The sequence below is a fragment of the Pelobates fuscus genome, chromosome 3 (genome assembly GCF_036172605.1).
Source record: "Pelobates fuscus isolate aPelFus1 chromosome 3, aPelFus1.pri, whole genome shotgun sequence".
Lineage (NCBI taxonomy): Eukaryota > Metazoa > Chordata > Amphibia > Anura > Pelobatidae > Pelobates > Pelobates fuscus.
Window position 1 is genome coordinate 49,985,512 of NC_086319.1, and position 20,664 is coordinate 50,006,175.

Below are 20,664 nucleotides of genomic sequence, written 5' to 3' on the forward strand. Positions count from 1 at the left end.
GGTTTACAGTCAACTTCTCCCCAGAAGTGTGTCTGTTTTGGAAGTGACATGTTTTTATCGTTGGAGGAGACCCTAACTAGGTCCCTTGTAACATTTGCCTACTGTTACCTTATGCTTCCTCATTTGTGATGCTTTGTAAGCCACTTAGAGTAAAAATTAATTAAAACAAAAAAAAAATATGAATTGCCTGACTGAAGCTGGGACCCACAGTTAAAGGGTCCACAGTTAAATGTGTGTGCCAGTCGCCTGATCAGCTGCCAGATAGTTGTCACTGCAAAGCAGGATGTATTACAAAGATAAACTCCAATTTTACACCACATAGACCTTTATGTGCTGATATCTTTTGGTAATATAAAAAAATATGTTTTGGGATTTTGTTTTCTAAATTACGTAATTTTAAATCACACGGAAAAATGCAAGGCACACCACAATTGAAAGGACCCAGTCACTTCATAGAACATGTTGCAATGTTGCTATTGAAGAACATTGATTTACTTTTCCTTGTATATGTTAATATATAACACATCCAGACATACAGTGCATCCGAGTAGAAGGAACAAAAATCATTATTTCTAGTTTTGGAGCAATTGGCAGGTTAAAGTGGTATGAATTTGTACGTTAAATTTTATTTTTCGGATTTCACAAATATATATTTGTTAAGTACAGGGAATAGTTAAGCATAATGTTAAAGTGACAGTTCCCTTTTAAGATAACATTAAATATACATTAAAATGATATATATCTATATATAATCTCAATAGTGCCCTCTTACAAGGCTCCAAATGCAAAGTCACTGCTGATATACTCTTCTAACATGCTTGTATCCACCATGGGGTTCTCCAGTGCTTTGTGCATATCCTGTCCTGTAAAAAAATAGAATTATCACATTTTATTTTAATGCATTAGGCTGAATAGAGATTTAATCAGAATAATAGAATAAAAAGTTAACAAGCTTTTAAATAAACCTTTAATTAACAAAGCAAACTCATAGAGGCCTACTATTATTTTTTACAAGATGATTTAAATGCTGCATTGTTGTTTGTGACATTATCTACATTTATTTATAGGCTTTTTTATTGGTCCTCTATCTCAGAAGGACCTAAGCCAGTCCTCGAGACACACCAACAGTCCAGGATTTAGACATTTTCCAATTTTGTTCCTATAGGTATACTGGCAAAACATGGATTGATGATATTTGTTGAGGGCAGGGTTGGTAACCAATGCCCCATCGAGAATAAAAAGCCCCTATGAAATGTTCACTTTTACCTTTACAAAGTCTTTGTGGAAAGGATTTTGTAAATGGCCTGTGTTGCAGAAACTATTTCATGCTAAATGATACCCTAAGACAATTATGTAATTATCAGAGTAATAATATATACTTTAGCAATGTAGCAGAAAATTAATATCAATATCAGTTCTGAAGTATTTGTAAAACGTATTATTTTTTTGTTTTGTGGAGGGGGTTCAAATTATGCAAGAAGGTCAACCTAGGGAGTAGAGTTGCAAAGTTGTGATTTGGCTAGTGAGGTTTGGCAATTTTACCAAAATCTAAAAAAAAGACAATAAAGATAGCAATCCAAAAAAAAATATTCAAGAATCAAGCAGATTAATAAGCAAGAGCTAAAGGAATCTGGAACAATCTCCAAATCCTAAAGCACACAACATAACTAATCAGAAACATTTTATGCAGCCCTTCTTTTGCGAGAGGCCCTCTTCAGTACATTTAAAAGGACACCTCACATGTACAACTAACCTCACCAGCTATTATTATCTTAACTACACCCGTAAATTCACAATCCAGATATTGTTACACACATAGTAATCACAGCATCTGACTTTCCTATCCCCAATGCCTGAATGTTGATTCAACAAATTTTACTGTTTAGTAACAGGTAGAGATAGAGAGATAGATAGAAAGATAGATAGAGAGATAGATAGAGAGAGAGAGAGATAGAAAGAAAGAAAGATAGATAGATAGCTAGCTAGCTAGCTAGATAGATAGATAGATAGATAGATAGAGAGAGATAGAAAGATAGATAGATAGATAGAGAGATAGAGAGAGATAGAAAGATAGAAAGATAGATAGATAGATAGATAGATAGATAGATATATAGATAGATAGATAGGATTAGCGGTTATAGTCCAGTAGACAAGATCCCAAAATACAGGAGTATTACAGTATGCAATGATACCTTTTTTTTTATCGGACATAATACTTAAAAGATAAGCTTTCGGGGGGGGCGTGGCCTAACCACAGGAGCGGATAGTCGCATGGCCTCTGAGCTCCGACCAAACGATCAGCAAAAAACCCTAAAAACCCCTAAAAATCGAGGCAAAGGGCACTCAAATAGCCCCTACTACAGATTTAATGGGCAAGAAAACGAAAAGGCTCAAACCCGACCGGCCCCAACAAGGGCGAAGCATCGGGGACCTCTGGCAGCAGGCACGCGGCGCCCAGGAGGCCGCAATGGCGTCCCTTCATGGAGGCTGCTCCGACTTCTCCGACGGAGTGTCGGAAGAGGAAGACGGAGACCACATACTGGCAACTGTAAGGCAGCCAGCAGCGAAACCGGAGCCCCCGCACAGGACACCCGATGCCGCCCCAGTGACACTAGCGGCCATCAGGGAGATCATGGCGGATTTCCAAACGAAAATCTCGGCGGATGTGGCCTTGCTTCGTAAAGACCTGCGGGGACTGACAGGCCGTCTCGGTGAGATGGAACACACCACTCAGACCCACACAAAACAAATCACCGAACTACAGCAGAAAGTAGAAGAGCTCACACTACAGAGCCGCAAGTATGAAAACAAATTTGACACACTCGAAGATAAGCGGAGGCAGACAAACCTAAAACTCAGGGGAGTTGGGATGTCGGTACCGCCAGAGGAACTCCCGCATTTTGCCAGGCGCCTCCTGACAGCCATACTTACGCCAAAGCAAGCCAAAGCAACGCAACTAGTGGGAATATTCCGACTACCACTACCTGCCAAGGCACCACCCGGAGCACCGGGAGACCTAGTGCTGCAGTTCCACAACCTTAAGGACAAGGCAGCCGTGCTGGCGGCCCTCAGGGGACAAACCCCATATAACTTCGAGGGGATGGCCCTGACCTTTTTCGCTGATTTATCCGGGGGAACCCTCGCTTGGAGACGGTCTTTTCGACCCCTTACCTCTCAACTACGCACGAAGAACATCAGCTATCGCTGGAGCCAAGCCCGGTCACTTCTAATACCTCACGGAGAAACAGTCATCACCATTCGAGACCTGCCAGATGCAACAAATCACCTGCAGGCGCTGGGGTTGCCACTGGACTTGCTACGCCCAATAAACCCTCACGGCTGGAATCCCGAGGCCACGCGGGACTTTGTACCCAGGGTCCAGGCCCACACCTCCCAAGCTGAGGCCGCAACCTGATCATGCTGAGGGCCGACCCGGCGAAACCGGGATGACCCCTACCAACACATGGCCCCAAGCACCCCTGGACTCCATCCCTTCAGTTGGACACGGACTGATAGAATACTCACAAACCGGAGAAACACAGAGGTATAGTCCTAAAGCCTCTAGTAGCAGAGACAAGACAACGCTCTGGCCTACAGTGCTAGAAAAATAAGGACAATCTGATAACCGCACGTAGGACAAAAGGACTAACAGGTTATCTTCGCTTATATGGTTCCTTAATTTTACTGAGACGCCTGTTTTTGATGTTCAACACAAATGTTATATATCATATTGGTTTACCGGGGTCTCTCTCCTGTTACCACGGCTGCGTACAGTCGTTACTTCAACCCTCCCCCCCCCCCCCCCTCCCTTTTTTTTTTTTTTTTTTTTTTTTTTTCTCCCGGTCTTCAGCTACCTGTTCCACCACTGCCTCAGCTATGCAATTTAGCACCACGTACACGACCACTCTGTAATGGCCATAGCGACTCCAAGGCCCAGAAAACTGTTGGCCATAATACTGCAACGCCAACACTGAGCGACCCCATTTTTACCCCCATACCGTCAATCACTCACTTGCACACACGACCAGCTGGAGGCCGTCATCTCCCTGCGGCCGCAAAGGCCCACCTGACACGTACACCCGTATGCCAACAGCGAGGTATCACCTGATCAAACAAGCAACCACTAAGATCTCACCCGAGACCCACACCTAAGGCATCACACACTGACAAGTGCTCATGGAACCAACTGGCTCCATACACTCCCCCAGTTAACCTCACCGGACGCTTTTGACAGACCCACAAGGGTATAGACCCCGACTGGGCCCCTCTATTAAACAGACCGCCAGAGCAGTGCACAGGAACGGGCCAATCGATGCGACCCTCACAGCGCCCTAATACATAGGCACGCTATCCCGCACATCTTCTAGCAATTATGCCACACTAGTGCAGTGCCCTCTTGAAAGGAAGGCCAACCGACACTTGACTGCTCTGGAACCGTTCCATCCACGTTACACACAACGCCTGTTCTACACACTAGGTTTGGGTTTTTCCACTGTCTAATCCCCGTGCATCTATAGCCAAAAATGTTGTACTATATACTCATCACTCACCTGTACAGTACTGTATGAACGCTGAATAACCATTTACCCACAAATGTACCATTACTCAAATGCCGTATTGTGCAAATGCTTAATATGTAACATCTTTCTAGCTAATCAAGCGTGACTGAGTAATTGCGTGCCTCCCAGCATGGCCAGAACGCAACCGGACTGCCGGGGATGGGACCTTGTGTCCGGTCTAGTATGCGTCGGGCATGGTGCCCTTTCCCGGTTATCTGGGAACACTCAATACTTACCCCTCGCACAGATCCCACAAGGAGAGCTGGGTGAGGGCTACCATCCTGGGGCTCCATAACCTCATGTTGCCTGAACCCATATTGTTCACAGTACAATTTAATCTGCTCCTACCTAGCTATCTGTTTAGAGGATGCTGAAATAATCTTCTTTACCTACCCCTACTGTTTATATATGTTACCTCATAGCTATAAAGACCAGTGATGCGCTGACATTAATATTTCTGCAGCGAATTAGCAAACTAAACGAGAAAAGGTTACCCTGCACACACCGGGTTATCCTGCAGGAGACTGCTGCGATAATAGCTCAGACCTACTCTTAATGTGTCAACCCAGGTTACCCCATACCAGGCATGCTAACCAATGGTACGCAAGTGCTGATATTTTGGCAGCTATTGCTAAAACTAAGCTGGGAGCGGGCAATTAATCACCAACTCAGTTTAAAATTAGCGGTGTAATTTTACAATGTCACTATGCTCAACTTAAAAACGTGCCTGTCTAACGAATGTCACAACCTATGTTATGTAACGTACTTATGCATACCTTGATACCACTGTTGTGGCGGACCAAGGCTGTTTTGTTAAACTTGTGCACGACAAAAAATAAAGAATTTATAAAAAAAAAAGATAAGCTTTCGAGAGTTTTCCTCTCTTCCTCCGATCTATAGCAATAAATAAACAGTGAGAGTGAATAATAATGAGTGCTGCTAAAATCTCCCTTGAAATCCATCACTAAAATCTCACAAATTACAAAAACACACCGAAACAAACTAAAGTGAACAGCGCAGACTAAATAAACAAAAAATACACATACATGTACCTTCCAGATGGTTAAACGAGTAGGAGGGGAAAAAAACCATACAATAACATAGCACAGTTCGGCTGTGTACAGAAAACAATATATTATTAGAATTCCCACATATAGACACACTATACACAATCGTTTCAACAACAATCTGCATCTTCCTTGTTGTGCATTTGGGACTTCATTTTATCTGTGGATGTGATTTGGAAAGCACCAGGTTTTTTTTTCTCTTGCGTGTAAGATATTTTATTATATTACAATAAATGTGACTTATTTTATCCTTATGTTACTGTATTATTTTTGTTTCCTGCTAGGGTAAACATATACGTATTTTCTACCAATATATGTATATACATGGATAAGAGGAGGACATGGGAAGGAGAGAGACATGCAGTGGGACATGGGGGAGAGATATGGATGGAAGCGAGATATGAATGAAATGGGAGGGACATGGAAGGAAGGAGAGACATGGAAGAGGAACAGAGAGATGGAATTTGGGAAGAGACATGGATGGATGAAGGAGGGAGCTAGATATGGATGACGGGTGGAGCGAGATATGGAAGTGGGGGAGAGACATGGAAGTGGGGGGGAGACAGTAAGTAACTTAAAGTGCAGCTTTTAGATAGATGAAATGTATGTACCCGGGGTTACATATTGTATGAGAATGAAAAACGTAATTTTTGTTTGTTTCGCTCTAAGATTGTCAGGGTACCTGCGGTCTCTGTCTCTGAGAGAGACAGAGACTTAGACGTTTTTCCCTGCAGACAGCATGTTCCCTTCGTTCCTCACGGTCCCTCCGCTTGTTTACACGCCGGCCGCGACGGGAGGACGCCGTTTTGTGACGTGACGTTCAATAGTCGACGTCATGACGCAAATCCAGTCCGACATGTCAATCAAACTCCGGAGACGAATCAGCACTCGGCGGAGGCGTGATTACTCACCTAAACAGGGTATTTAATGGAGCTTTCAGTATTTGCTCATTGCCCTGTCGTGGTTCTAGCTAGTCTAGTCGCACAGTGCTTTTGTATTCTGATTATCTTTTGGTTCTGACCCGGCTTGTTGTTACTACTCTGTCTCTCTGTGTTCCTTTGACCCGGCTTGTCTCTCGCTTACCTGTCCTCTTGTTCCCTCGACCTCGGCTTGTCTCTGACCATTCTAATCGTAGTTCTTACGTTAGTCCGGCCATTCTAAGGTCCGGTATACGTATCTATCTACTCTTTGTACTCTGCGTGTTGGATCCCTGTCCCGATCCTGACATTATGACTGGGCCAATGGATCCTGCAGGTACAAACAGTCAGATTGGTTCTTCTGATTCTAGGTTTGACGCCATGGATCACAGAATGGATCAGATGGCGCTAGCACTACAGGCGTTATTATCCCGTCCTAATAATCCACCAGAGGAGATGCGTAATCCTTCTATTCCTTCGGTGACTTCTGGTCTTGAGGTAGCTACTGTAGGTGCTTCTTCCCGAATTACTCCACCTGTACGCTATGCTGGTTCTCCTGAAAGGTGTCGTGGTTTTTTAAACCAAATCAGTATCCATTTCGAGTTACAGCCTCGTTCCTATCCTACTGATAGGGCAAAGGTGGGATTTATTATCACCCTACTCGTTGAGAAAGCCCTGAGATGGGCTAATCCGCTCTGGGAGAATGATAACCCGTTAGTATATAATTATAATGCCTTTGTAGCTGCTTTTAAAAGAACTTTTGACCCTCCTGGCAGGAAGGCCAATGCAGCTAGATTACTGTTGCGCCTTAGACAAGATAACCGAACACTTGTGGATTACGCACTAGAGTTCAGGTCTTTGGCGGCAGAGGTTAAGTGGAATGAACAGGCTTATATAGATGTATTTCTAAACGGATTATCCGATGTAATACTTGACGAGGTAGCGACTAGAGAGCTTCCGGAGAATTTAGAGGATTTAATTTCTTTTATCTCCCGCATTGACGAACGTCTAAGAGAAAGGCAGAACACTCGAGATAGAACTTGTAGATCTCCCTTTAGACTAGCTCCATCATTCCAAAGTCCTGAGACCAAAACTCCACTGTTTCCGGAACCTATGCAGATAGGCCATGCTCGCCTCTCAGAGCAGGAGAAGCAGTACAGGAGAAGGGAGGGACTGTGTATGTACTGTGGAGCCAGAGGTCATTTACTGTTGAATTGTCCCAATCGCCCGGGAAACGCTCGCACCTAAGTTTCTCTAGAGGACAGGCCTTGGGTGTTTCTATTTTGTCCTCTATTCATAATTACAAAGATCACAGGCTTCTATTACCCGTTTATTTAACTTGGGAGAAGGGAACTCTAGAGACTATGGCATTGATAGACTCCGGGGCTGCTGAGAGTTTTATCGACCAGGTTTTTGTCACTAAACACGCTATCCCATCCCAGTTAAGGAAGACACCCCTGGCCGTTGAGGCCATAGATGGTAGACCTTTAATTGAGCCTGTGATTTTTCGTGAAACCACACCTCTCAACTTAACTACTGGTATCCTACATGAGGAGGAGATAACTCTACTACTCATTTCGTCTCCCTCTGTTCCCATAGTCCAGGGATACTCGTGGCTGAGGAGACACAACCCTAGTTTTGATTGGGAGTTAGGGGAGATAATCTCGTGGGGTCAGAATTGTCAGGAGAGGTGTTTAAAGAGAGTGTCATCGCTTGGTCTAGTTAACACACTTACTAACTCTACCGATCCTACTCAGGTACAGATACCGCCCGTGTACCTGGATCTAAAGGCAGTGTTTGACAAAAGAAAAGCCGACTCTTTACCTCCACACAGGTCCTTTGATTGTAAAATTAATTTACTTCCTGGTACTATGCCTCCCAGGGGTCATGTTTACCCTTTGTCTGTGAATGAGAACTTAGTCTTAGAGGAGTATATTCGTGAAAACCTAGACAAAGGTTTCATTAGGAGATCCTCCTCCCCTGCTGGGGCTGGATTCTTTTTTGTTAAAAAGAAGGATGGTTCTTTAAGACCTTGCATTGACTACCGAGGTTTGAACAAGATAACCATTAGGAATGCCTATCCGATTCCATTGATCACCGAGCTCTTTGATCGATTAAAGGGTTCCAAGATCTTCACTAAGTTAGATCTCAGAGGGGCATATAACTTGGTCAGAATTCAGCAGGGACACGAGTGGATGACTGCGTTCAATACTCGTTATGGGCACTATGAGTATACTGTGATGCCCTTTGGTCTCTGTAATGCACCGGCAGTGTTTCAGGACCTAATTAATGAAGTTCTCAGGGAGTTTCAACAGGACTGTGTTATTGTATACCTCGATGATATACTTATACATTCTAGAGAGATTGAGACTCACCACGGACAAGTCAGAAGGGTTTTGCACAAACTCCTTCAACACGGCTTGTACTGCAAATTGGAGAAATGTAGCTTTGACCAATCCCAGACAAACTTTCTTGGTTACGTAATTTCTGGGGAGGGGTTTAAGATGGATCCGGAGAAACTCCAATCCATTTTAGATTGGCCTTTACCTAAGGGTCTCAAGGCCATTCAGAGGTTTATTGGTTTCTCCAACTACTATAGACGTTTCATTAAGGGATACTCTTCTATTATTGCTCCTATCACCAATATGACCAGACAGGGGGCTGACACTAAGAATTGGTCTACTGAAGCACTTCTTGCTTTCAAGACTCTCAAGGAATTGTTTGCTTCCGCACCAATTTTAGTTCACCCTGATACTACTCTACCCTTCCTACTCGAAGTTGACGCATCTGAGATGGGGATAGGTGCTGTCCTGTCCCAAAGGTTAGGTGTGGATAAACCATTACATCCATGTGGGTGTTTTTCCAAAAAATTGTCCGGTACTGAGAGCAGATATGACATTGGTGACAGGGAACTTCTAGCGGTTATCATGGCCTTGAAGGAGTGGAGACATTTATTGGAAGGGACCTTGCATCCTGTTACTATCTTAACGGATCATAAGAACTTGTCCTATATTGGGGAGGCTAAGCGATTATCCTCTAGGCAGGCTCGTTGGTCTATATTTCTTACTCACTTCAATTACATACTCACATATAGACCTGGTTCTAAGAATTCTAAAGCCGATGCCTTGTCTCGCCAATATGAACCTGCTGCTGTATCGGAGCCGGTTTTGTCTTCTATAGTACCCAAGTGTAATATTATCGCTAACACAACTCTCAAAATCCATTCTCCGCTGCTTGCCAAAATCATGAAGTTGCAGCATCTGGCACCCAGACTGACTCCTGCGTCAAGACACTTCGTTCCTCCTGAACTCCAACTGGAGCTCTTACAGTGTCTTCACGAGAGTAAGGTAGCTGGTCATCCGGGTATTCGCAAAACATATTCCTTGGTCTCTAAGGATTTCTGGTGGCCTTCTTTACGGAGGGATGTTAAGGATTTCATCGGAGCTTGTGAGGTCTGTACTAAGACCAAACTACCTCATTCGCTTCCATATGGTCTTTTACATCCCTTGGAGATTCCAGAGAAACCTTGGACCTGTTTGGCTATGGACTTTATTGTGGATTTGCCTGCTTCTAAGAGACAGACTGTTATCCTCACTGTGGTTGATAGGTTTACCAAGATGGCACATTTCGTACCTTTACCTAAACTTCCGACTTCTCCTGAATTGGCGGAAATATTTGCAAGAGAAATTTTTCGCTTACATGGGATACCTTCTGAAATTACTTCTGATAGAGGCTCCCAATTTGTTTCACGTTTCTGGAGATCATTCTGTTCTCAATTAGGCATCAAATTTAATTTTTCTTCTGCCTATCATCCTCAGTCTAACGGAGCTGCTGAACGTACCAATCAAAAAATTGAGCAATATCTGCGTTGTTTTGTGTCTGAACATCAGGACGATTGGGTCGGTCTGATTCCTTGGGCAGAGTTCGCACACAATAATCTCGTTTGCGATTCAACTCATTCTAGCCCCTTCTTCATGAATTATGGCTTTCATCCTTCCATTCTTCCTTCGGTCCCCTCTTCCCAAGGGTTACCGTCGGTTGATGTTCATGTTGCCAATCTGAGGAAGTTGTGGGATCAGACTCGACACATTCTTCTACATAATTCCGTACTGTACAAAAAACACGCTGATAAACGCAGAAGGGCGGCTCCAAGTTTTGTGCCTGGGGATAGGGTATGGCTGAGCACTAGAAACATTCGTTTGAAGGTACCTTCTATGAAATTCGCTCCTCGCTACATTGGTCCCTACAGGATCCTGACTCGAATTAATCCTGTGGCGTATCGCTTAGCGCTTCCCTCTGCTTTGCGTATCCCTAATTCTTTTCATGTTTCATTGTTGAAACCGTTAATCTGTAACAGATTCTCCTCCAAGGTCTCATCTCCTCGCTCTGTTCAGGTTGAGGGCCAGGAGGAGTACGAGGTCAACTCCATCGTCAACTCTCGTATCTCTCGCGGGAGGGTTCAATACCTGGTGGACTGGAAAGGATATGGTCCTGAGGAGAGGACTTGGGTACCTCAGGAGGATGTTCATGCTCCTCGTCTTCGCAGGGCTTTTCACTCCCGCTTTCCATCTCATCCCGGTTCCTTCCGCCCGGTGGGCGTTTCTGAGAGGGGGGGTACTGTCAGGGTACCTGCGGTCTCTGTCTCTGAGAGAGACAGAGACTTAGACGTTTTTCCCTGCAGACAGCATGTTCCCTTCGTTCCTCGCGGTCCCTCCGCTTGTTTACATGCCGGCCGCGACGGGAGGACGCCGTTTTGTGACGTGACGTTCAATAGTCGACGTCATGACGCAAATCCAGTCCGACATGTCAATCAAACTCCGGAGACGAATCAGCACTCGGCGGAGGCGTGATTACTCACCTAAACAGGGTATTTAATGGAGCTTTCAGTATTTGCTCATTGCCCTGTCGTGGTTCTAGCTAGTCTAGTCGCACAGTGCTTTTGTATTCTGATTATCTTTTGGTTCTGACCCGGCTTGTTGTTACTACTCTGTCTCTCTGTGTTCCTTTGACCCGGCTTGTCTCTCGCTTACCTGTCCTCTCGTTCCCTCGACCTCGGCTTGTCTCTGACCATTCTAATCGTAGTTCTTACGTTAGTCCGGCCATTCTAAGGTCCGGTATATGTATCTATCTACTCTTTGTACTCTGCGTGTTGGATCCCTGTCCCGATCCTGACAAAGATTCACCAACTTTCATACAGGTCACAGACAGCACAGATAGCCAGTTACATTATTCTATCTACTCATCAGGTTATTACTAAGATAAACACAGTAGCACCATACACAGCCAGCCCAAAACCATCACAAACACAAGTAGTTCCCATCACACATTGACAGCACAAAATAATCACACACATGCTCATCACGTACAAGGTTATATATCAGTCGTATCTATAAATAATAATACACTCTTCAAATGTACGGTACTTTAAAATACATGGTTACCCTTTTGTGAACAAGAATATAGTGTTATAAGATGGGGCTGGCATAATGACGCAATGCTATAGGCTTGCGTTTATTTCCAGGGCTGTTTTTTTTTTTTTTTGACAATCTTTATTTTCGTTTTATATATGACATATGTCGAAAGGATGATACAATTGTACACATATCAATAGTCAAAGAAAACAGAATGGTTAGGTGAAGCGTCCAACAGTGATTTCAGGATAACAGATTCAACGAGTTACATGTTGTTTGTGTACGGTAACATCCAAATAAATTTAAAACTTGTAACTGGGTTCACCACCTTTCAAATATGGGTGACAGTAATCGTACAGGGTAAAGGGGAATTGGGGCGTCCCTACCTAACGGGGCGCATATGAGCTTTCCTCTGCTAGCGGTTGAGACGTTCCGTGGAAGGGGTGAGGAGGTCAGTACCTCGGGAGGATTGTTTGGTCATCCGGCTGCATATGGCCAGGGAAATGAATTTTAAGTCAGATGGTGAGCGTGGACCGGCTTGATTGCAAAATAGTAGCTGGTCTTCTGTCTGAGGGTAGTATGTTTGGGAGCTCTATTTTAGTCATGCCGGTCACAGAGGTTCATTTTTCGGGTACCAGGTCGTGTCTGGGTGCAGATCTTACGTCTGTAACTGTGCGTGTGGTTCTCAGGCAGCGGGCCTGTGTGCAGTTAGCATTACTAGTGTCAGTGTCAGGTTGTCTCAAGTCCGTACAGGTATGTAGCCGTAGGTATGGGGTCCGGGAAGAATAAGAACATATGTGAGGGTCATCACAGGGGTTGTCTAATGGGGGTGGGTGTTAGTGACCAGGGCTGTTTTTTTATCCCCAGTCCGGCACTGATATGGTGTGAAGTCCCTGTGTTATGATTGTAAAAAAGGTGTGATTTATCCATTTTGTATTTGCAATAAAATGTAATAGCCTGTGTTATGTAAAGGGAAGCTAAATAAATAGATCTAGTATTATATTGTTTCCTCATCCTCCCTGTCCCATAAAAAAGTGAATAAAGAGGAATTGAAAGTTCCTGAGTCCTGCCTGTCACCCAAAGCCCCCCTCTCTATATGAAACCACTACAAGTAGAACTCCCTCAGCTAGTGCTGATATATTTTTACACTTTTGTGATAATGGTGATGTGCCAGTGGAATGCTTGTCACCATATTGCAAGCATAACACAGGCAATATGGTGTCCCCAAAGGTTCAGTCCTTGGTCCCCTACTGTTCTCGATCTATACTGCCTCCCTTGGTAAACTCATCAGCTCCTTTGGCTTCCAATATCACTTCTATGCAGATGACACAGAAAGCTATCTCTCCTCCCCTGATCTCTCCCAGCCCCTCTTGACTGGTGTCTCTGACTGCCTCTCTGCTATTTCTAACTGGATGGTTTCCCACTTCCTTAAGCTCAACTTGTCCAAAACAGATCTTCTGGCCTTTCCTCCCTCAAGTGTTGCTACCCCCGTTTCTGTCTCCCTCCACGTTAATGGTGCTACCATCAGCTCCACCATGCAGGCTCACTGCCTAGGTGTTCTCCTTGACTTCGACCTCTCCTTCATCCCTCATGTCCATTCAATCGCCAAATCCTGCCGCTTCCATCTCAAAAACATTGCGCGCATCCGCCGCTACTTAACGCCAGATGTGGTCCATGCCACTGTCCTCTTTCGCCTTGACTATTGCAATCCGCATTTTAGTGGTCTTACATGTTTCCAACTTGCCCCACTGCAGTCTATAAAGAATGCGGGTATGAGGCTCATCTTCCTGTCCGCCCGCGCCTCCCATGCCTCACCCCTCTGTCAGTCCCTGCATTGGCTTCCCGTAAGATATAGGGCTCACTATAAAATTCTGGTTCTGAGCATGGAGGACAGACGTGCTTAGGCAGAGCTCCTCAGCAAACGGGGTGACTAACGGCACTTACAGCTACATAAAGCCTATAAATGAAGCCCAACTTCTACTTCCCTGACCCACGATGGGGATGGGGACCGATGGAGTGGTCCGTGACCCGCCTGAAGCCTGCTTGCCGTACTCCTCAAGACGCAGGGCCTAGCGCGCGCCAGCCGGGAGGGGCGGCCGACCTCCCGGTCAGGAACCGCATGGTGAAGCTGCACAATGAGCAACAGCCCCACTACTCCCCCCCCTGGACCGTCGGGGGTGATCGCGGTCCAACTCAGAGAAGCAAACCCGGATCGGTGAGTGCGCAGGGCGAAGCCACTCCAAACTGCAAACTACCAAGCGTGACACCCATCATGGCGGCCGCCACGCGCTTTCCCGGTCCAACGGGGACAAGCCACGGACTCGAACAGAAGCTTGACGCACTATTCGCCAGCTTCTGGCTCAAGATAGAGGGTAGAACACAGCCTCCTACCTCACAACAGCCACACAGCCAAACGACAAAACGGCTGCCTCCAACTCGGAGGAACGCTCCGAAGGTCTCACCCGCAGGACAGGCCTCACCACCATGGTGGCGGACCAAGCTGCAGAAGAGGCAGGAACACCGCATGAGACGGCACCGGAGGCACATGGCACAGAAGAGAAGCAAAACCCGACATACTCACCTGCTCCACCCGGCGGGACCCAGGATTCAAAGCCCACAACATACCGCCCCATCTCAGATCTCCTCCAGGGATGATCGGAACAACGGCGGTCTCACAAGGGTGGTCTCACACAGGGACAGAGGTCAGCAATGGCCCATCCATGGCCCACACACAGGGCTCCTGCACCAAGCCTCCAGAGTTGGCGTGGGGTGACTCACATGAACTATCACAAGGATTAATCACGCTCCACAATATACTGAAGCAGGTTCAGTCCAAAATGCCCGCAGTTCATTTTATTTAGAGCTTGTTACTTTTAAATGTGCCCCAGTGCTATTATGATTTAAGTCCACTGCATGCGCCCACAACCTCCACTGGGTCCCTAAACCTCGACCCACCCTCAATATCGAGTGCTGCAGTATTAGGGTTGTTTGTTAAGCCTGTATACATGCTTCATTAACCCAGGAACCCTCCACAACCTAGTTTAAAGCAGCTACACTATAATATTACACGTGCCCTAATACCCCATCCTATCTTGTAACCCCTCTCAGACACATAGAATGTTGAAGCTTGTTTAACCATAAATTACAAAAATGTGCATGTTCCTCATATGTCATTCAATGCATTGAACGTGTTTATTGACGCTTGCTCACGCTGATGTGGCATACAGTAAGCTTGCCTGTATTCTTTCCTATATGCACAACAAAAATAAAGAATTTAAAAAAAAAAAATTCTGGTTCTTGCTTTCAAATCTCTACATAATACTACTCCCACCTATCTATCCTCCCTAATACACAAATATGTCCCGTCTAGGCCCCTATGCTCTGCCGAAGACCTGCGTCTATCCTCTGTTCGTACTCCCACCTCTGATGCTCGCCTTCAAGGCTTCTCTAGGGCTGCGCCAATCTTGTGCAACTCCCTTCCCTTTTCCGTTAGATGCTCACCCAGACTCCACTCCTTCAAAAAATCATTAAAAACTCACTTTTTCACAAAAGCGTATTTAAACTGTTAATGGCTCCAAAAAAAAAAAAAACACAAAGTCTTCACTGAATACTATTCTACCAATCTACTTCCCTAATACTTCCCTTACCTTTTGTATCACTTTACCCCACTCCCTCTAGCACAGTGGTAGTCAACCTTTTTCTACCTACCGCCCACTAGTGCATCTTTCTTGATGGGCAAGACGCTGGAGAGATCCTACCTAAACGTTACCGTCTGACACCTGCTTTTGGGTGTTCAGACCTTGGGCAAGACGCTGGAGAGATCCTACCTAAACGTTACCGTCTGACACCTGCTTTTGGGTGTCCAGACCTTTCGCCCCACTACTACTAAAGTTGGGCTTGTGTTATTTAAACACCTATCTTGATCGGATAGACCAAATACCCGATCCCATACAAGCTAGCACTCACTCACAGGATTCTGTTGCCGACCAAGGCATAACATACAGTACTGTTGAGCACTACATGGGCACGATTGCTAAAGACTTAGGACACACTTTATCTGTGTCCTCCATTTTCTCCTCTTTACTATACCGGGTACCCAAGAAGGTACCTTTCTTTTTCCTCCACCACTGTATTTTACACTTCATTACATGACGAGGAGTGATTTTGGCCCCTTATCACACCATTCACTACCATACGGCTACATACGATACCCTAGTCCTTATTCTACATTATTCCGGGCTCAGTGTATGACCAAAGTAGTATGGTGTCGAGTGGAGGTGTATTAACGGACACACTCTTCCCCATTGAGTGATCCTCGTCAGGTTGGCAACGATCAGGAATGAGTCTAAAGACTGATATCTAACTGACTAGGCCCACTGCACGGAGTGTTACATTCTGGAGGACTGGGACATTGTATCCCCTGTAGTTCACAGTCTAATTACTTTGTTATCCGCTCAGCCTACTTTTACATTTATCCCCCCTCTCTCTCTCGGTAAGAAACCTTACTTTCCCGAGGAGAACCGTGGGGACAACCGTAGTTACTGAGCTCACAGACATTATGTGAACCGCTCAGTTAATCTGTATATTATTTTTCTCCTTTCTCTCTCGGCAAGAATTTTATTGCTCCGAGGAGGATTTTGGGGAAAACCGGAGCTATATTGCCCCAACGTATATTTCAGAAACTACTATCTTTACAAGTAATCCTGTGTAACTACCACTGTCTCACTCCGTTAGAATCACTGACAACCTAGGAGACTAAAAGGGTATCTGCAGCCAGGTTCCACTTATTGATGTATGCATCACCCTGATAGAGGCGATTCACTTTCTCTCTCTCGGCAAGAACCTATTGTACCGAGGAGCTATATATTTTCTTGAGTTGGCTTAGACCTATTACAGAGCCTATTAACCCTCTCTCTCTCGGTAAGAATCCAGTGTACCGATGAGTAAGCTAACTTTGGCTATATACCTTTCATCATAGTGGTCCTGCATATAGCTGCTTACCCTGCCCAGTCACACAGTATTATTTCTGTATTACTCGGCAAACCTCTCACGGTATTAAGGAGATCTAGAGTTGTGACTTCGGTTTAGGCACCTTGAGTGCACCACTCGTTTAAACACTCTCGTGTGCTCGGCCATCAGAGATTGCACGCAGCCCTTTTGCATAGTGTGTGGGTACCCCTTACAATAGTAGCCCTTGTCTCTATTGGAGTGCCCCAGCTAGCGGTTTCTATCATTTAAGAAACCTTTTGTACATATATATAGCTCTATATCTATATATATTTTTAACCACCCAGGTGCTTTCGCATCAGACATATTTCTGTCTCTCTCCCATTCCCCCACTTTTTTGTACATAGTTCAGTTTTTGTGTTACTTAATAAAGTTATTATTATTCTTTTTCGACTGTTGCTTTGATATTGATGTATGTATGCATACACGTGTGGACAGACTGTGTTCTTTTCTTTCAATACCTTCACCATTTAGGGTTAACCCCTGGTCTGTCCTATAGGACCCACTGCCCTTTGGCCATTTCTCCTCCATACTCTTTCTTGATGGAAACATTTCCTTACCGCCCACCAGTTTTCGCGCAAGTGCAGAATATTTTTTAGAAAGGAGGGTGTTTTAAAAAAAATAAATGTACGTACATTTCTCTTTTTTTTTCTACTTAATGCATGTTTATAATGTTTTTTTTTCTTTATTTTTGTAGTGCACGTAAACGATACAGGCAGGCCTGAGGTGCCCCGAAAGCAGTCCTCTGGCTTTTCCCTCGCGTAACATGTGGGGTATATGATTGACTGGCACAGTTTTTATTATTTTATCATGCTTAAGTAGTGTAACGTTGGATCTACGATTTTAAATGTAAGTATAGCCTGCAAGGAGGATTAGTTAGTGCGTGAGCTAGGTTCATAACTAAATAATAATAATACAAGTATTGCAGTTTTAAAATGCTAGAGACAACTCGTAACTTGTGCATATGTGCCTAGAAAATGCTTAACAGTTTGCTAATATAGAATAACCTGCTTAGGTAAAGTCGCTTATAGGTATGCTGGTGGCGCTTAAGGTTATAAACGTGTGACTTGCTAGCGATATAACATAAATGCCTTTGAGAGCCTAATATTAGGATTGACAGGCTGATATTCTAAAAAAGGTAACAGTATACAATGTTCAGCAAGCTAATATGTAAGGTACATGTCTATTTAGCAGTTTAAACAAAAAAAAACAAATAAACAAATAGATGGTAGACAGCAGGCAACATCTAATGGAGATGACACAAGAACAATTTGTACATTCCATGGCTAAAATAACTGGGCTAGGCTAGTGGCATAATATATGTAGCGAAGCCTATGGTATATCCTGCGCGCTTAAGTAAATGTATCCCTATGGTATTGTATATGCAGTAAAACAGACAGTCCAGTATGGGGTGGGCCCCAATCCGCAGGAGTCCTCTCCCTGAGCGAGTGGGCAAGTCCCTCTATGGCCCGTATTTCACCCTATGCCTCTTCTGCTACCTTTGTGGTGCCAGTAGTGTGAGTCAAGTAGGCCCCCAAGTTGAGCCTTTGCCCTGTATTCTAGAGGGGCTGCCCCGGGTACCTCCGGTGCTGTGACAGTTCCACAAATAGCCTGCTGCGGCGCCCTCTTGTGAGTCGTCTTGTGCGGTTCGGACTGGGTGCCGCTGGGCTGTGAGTGTCCCCTCAGGTGCTTTTCATGGAGTCGCTTTGCCCCTGCTTCGGCTGGAGGGCATCGGGAGGATGACGCTGGTTTGGTGCGTTTTGTTTCGCGCTGTCTGGGGGTTTCTCTGTCCGTGGGCATGGTGGTGTAAGGCTGAGAGCCTGTTGCTTTTGTCTGACCACTCCTCCGTCTAAGTGTCGTTTCACCCGCCGTGGCTTTGCCATGTTTCGCGGCATGAGGTTGTTCTGGAAGACGCCGCTGGCCTGGAGCCTCACCTGCTGGAGTGGAGCGCCTTGACTTGGCCTGTGCAGGTTGGGTGCTTGCATTACCTGGTTGAGCTTTGCCCAGAAGACCTCAAAAGCTCTATCAATCCCAGTTGATGGCGAGGTTCGGGTTGTATTGTTGTTATACGTTGCACTCGTGGGGCCCGCCATGTTGGAGATGTCGATTTGTTTTCCGCTTATAGAGGCCGCCTTGTGGTGAGGCTGTTCACCGCTGGGTTGCCTCTCGGACCGGGATATCCCACGCCGGTCCATAGGGGGGGGGGGCAGTGGGGCACAGGATGGCGTTGTTCGCTACGTTCGGAGAGTTCCCCATTGCGAGGTCAGCCGCATCTCCATGCCTCACTAGGCTGCAGGACAGGCATCCTGCTTTCCGGGGTTTTATTCGCTTGTGGTTTTGATTAGACTGCCTATGCTGGTCCCCGTTACCGCTTGTGATGATAAGCTGCCTTTTTAATTATTATCCCGTTCTTATTTTGGCATAAATTCTCATTTCAATGCTGGAGATTCAGGAGCTCTAGCGAGACACGTCTGCTCAGCATGGCAGTCAGGCCCCGCCCCCGTTTATAATGTTTTTAACTTTATAAAGTTTAATGAGAAAATAAAGTAAATTGAAATTACCTTTACTAGTGATTAATAAGATCCTTGAGGTTGATGCTGCGAGACTAAATATTTGATATCTGGTTCGATTTTCATAAGGAACAAACGAAGGTCTCCTGTTTCGGTGATATTCAGACGATTTCTCTGTTTGCGTATAATATGATTTCTCAACTGTGCGTCAGCTCCCCTCCTCTCCCTCCTCAATTCCCCTCCCCACTTTTTTTTCCCTTTTTTCTATTTTTTAACCTTCCTTATAGCAATGCCCAGTAGTAAGGCTGAGCTAGGTAGCCCACTTACTACTACTTACTATAGCCCACTATAACAGACAGGCACACACACATACATACATACATACACACAAGACACACATACACACACACAAGACACACATACACCCATACAAAGACACATACATACAAACAGACAGACACACAGACAGGCACACATACACACATACAGACACACATACAAAGACACACACATAAGACATACATACAAAGACACATACACACATACAGACAGACACAAGACACACATACATACACACATACATAAGACACACATACATACAAAGACACATACACACACAACACATACATACAAAGACAAGACACACATACATACACACATATATACAGACAGACAGACACACACACACACAAGACATACATACAAAGACACACACATACATACAAAGACACATACATACAAAGACACATATTGACACATACATACATACAGACAGACAGACACACACAAGAAATACATACAAAGACGCACACATACATACAAAGACACACACACAAGACATACATACAAAGACACTTACACACAAACAAACACACAAAAATATTTTAGTCACCCTCCTGTTTCCTACCTTTTAGGTGCAGGAGGGTGACTTTTCCTGGGGTCCAGTGGCGGCTCAGGTGGATGGGAGTCAAAGTTCCCACTCTGACTCCCTCTGCTTCCTCCCGCGCAGTCTGTGTGTTAGCTGGGAGGAGTGACGTGCAGTCACTTCCTCCCAGCTCTGTGATGTCATCACAGGGGCCCGGTCGCGCTGTTAAAGCGCCCAGCGCTGACAGGGCCCCCTTACAAACCACATCCATCAGGTGACCCTGACAGCATGGGCCACCCGATGGACCCCTTGGACGGCAGTACCCGGT

General features: G+C 45.1%; 1 protein-coding gene across 1 annotated transcript in view; it reads right to left on the reverse strand.

Moving 5' to 3' along the window:
- Positions 1 to 20,664, reverse strand: part of MYRFL (myelin regulatory factor like) — a 161,560-nt gene that overhangs the window by 123,562 nt on the left and 17,334 nt on the right. The window contains exon 2 of the mRNA XM_063447015.1: positions 773 to 863. Within this exon, the coding sequence (XP_063303085.1) occupies positions 773 to 863 (91 nt within the window). The remainder of the gene's footprint in view (positions 1 to 772; positions 864 to 20,664) is intronic.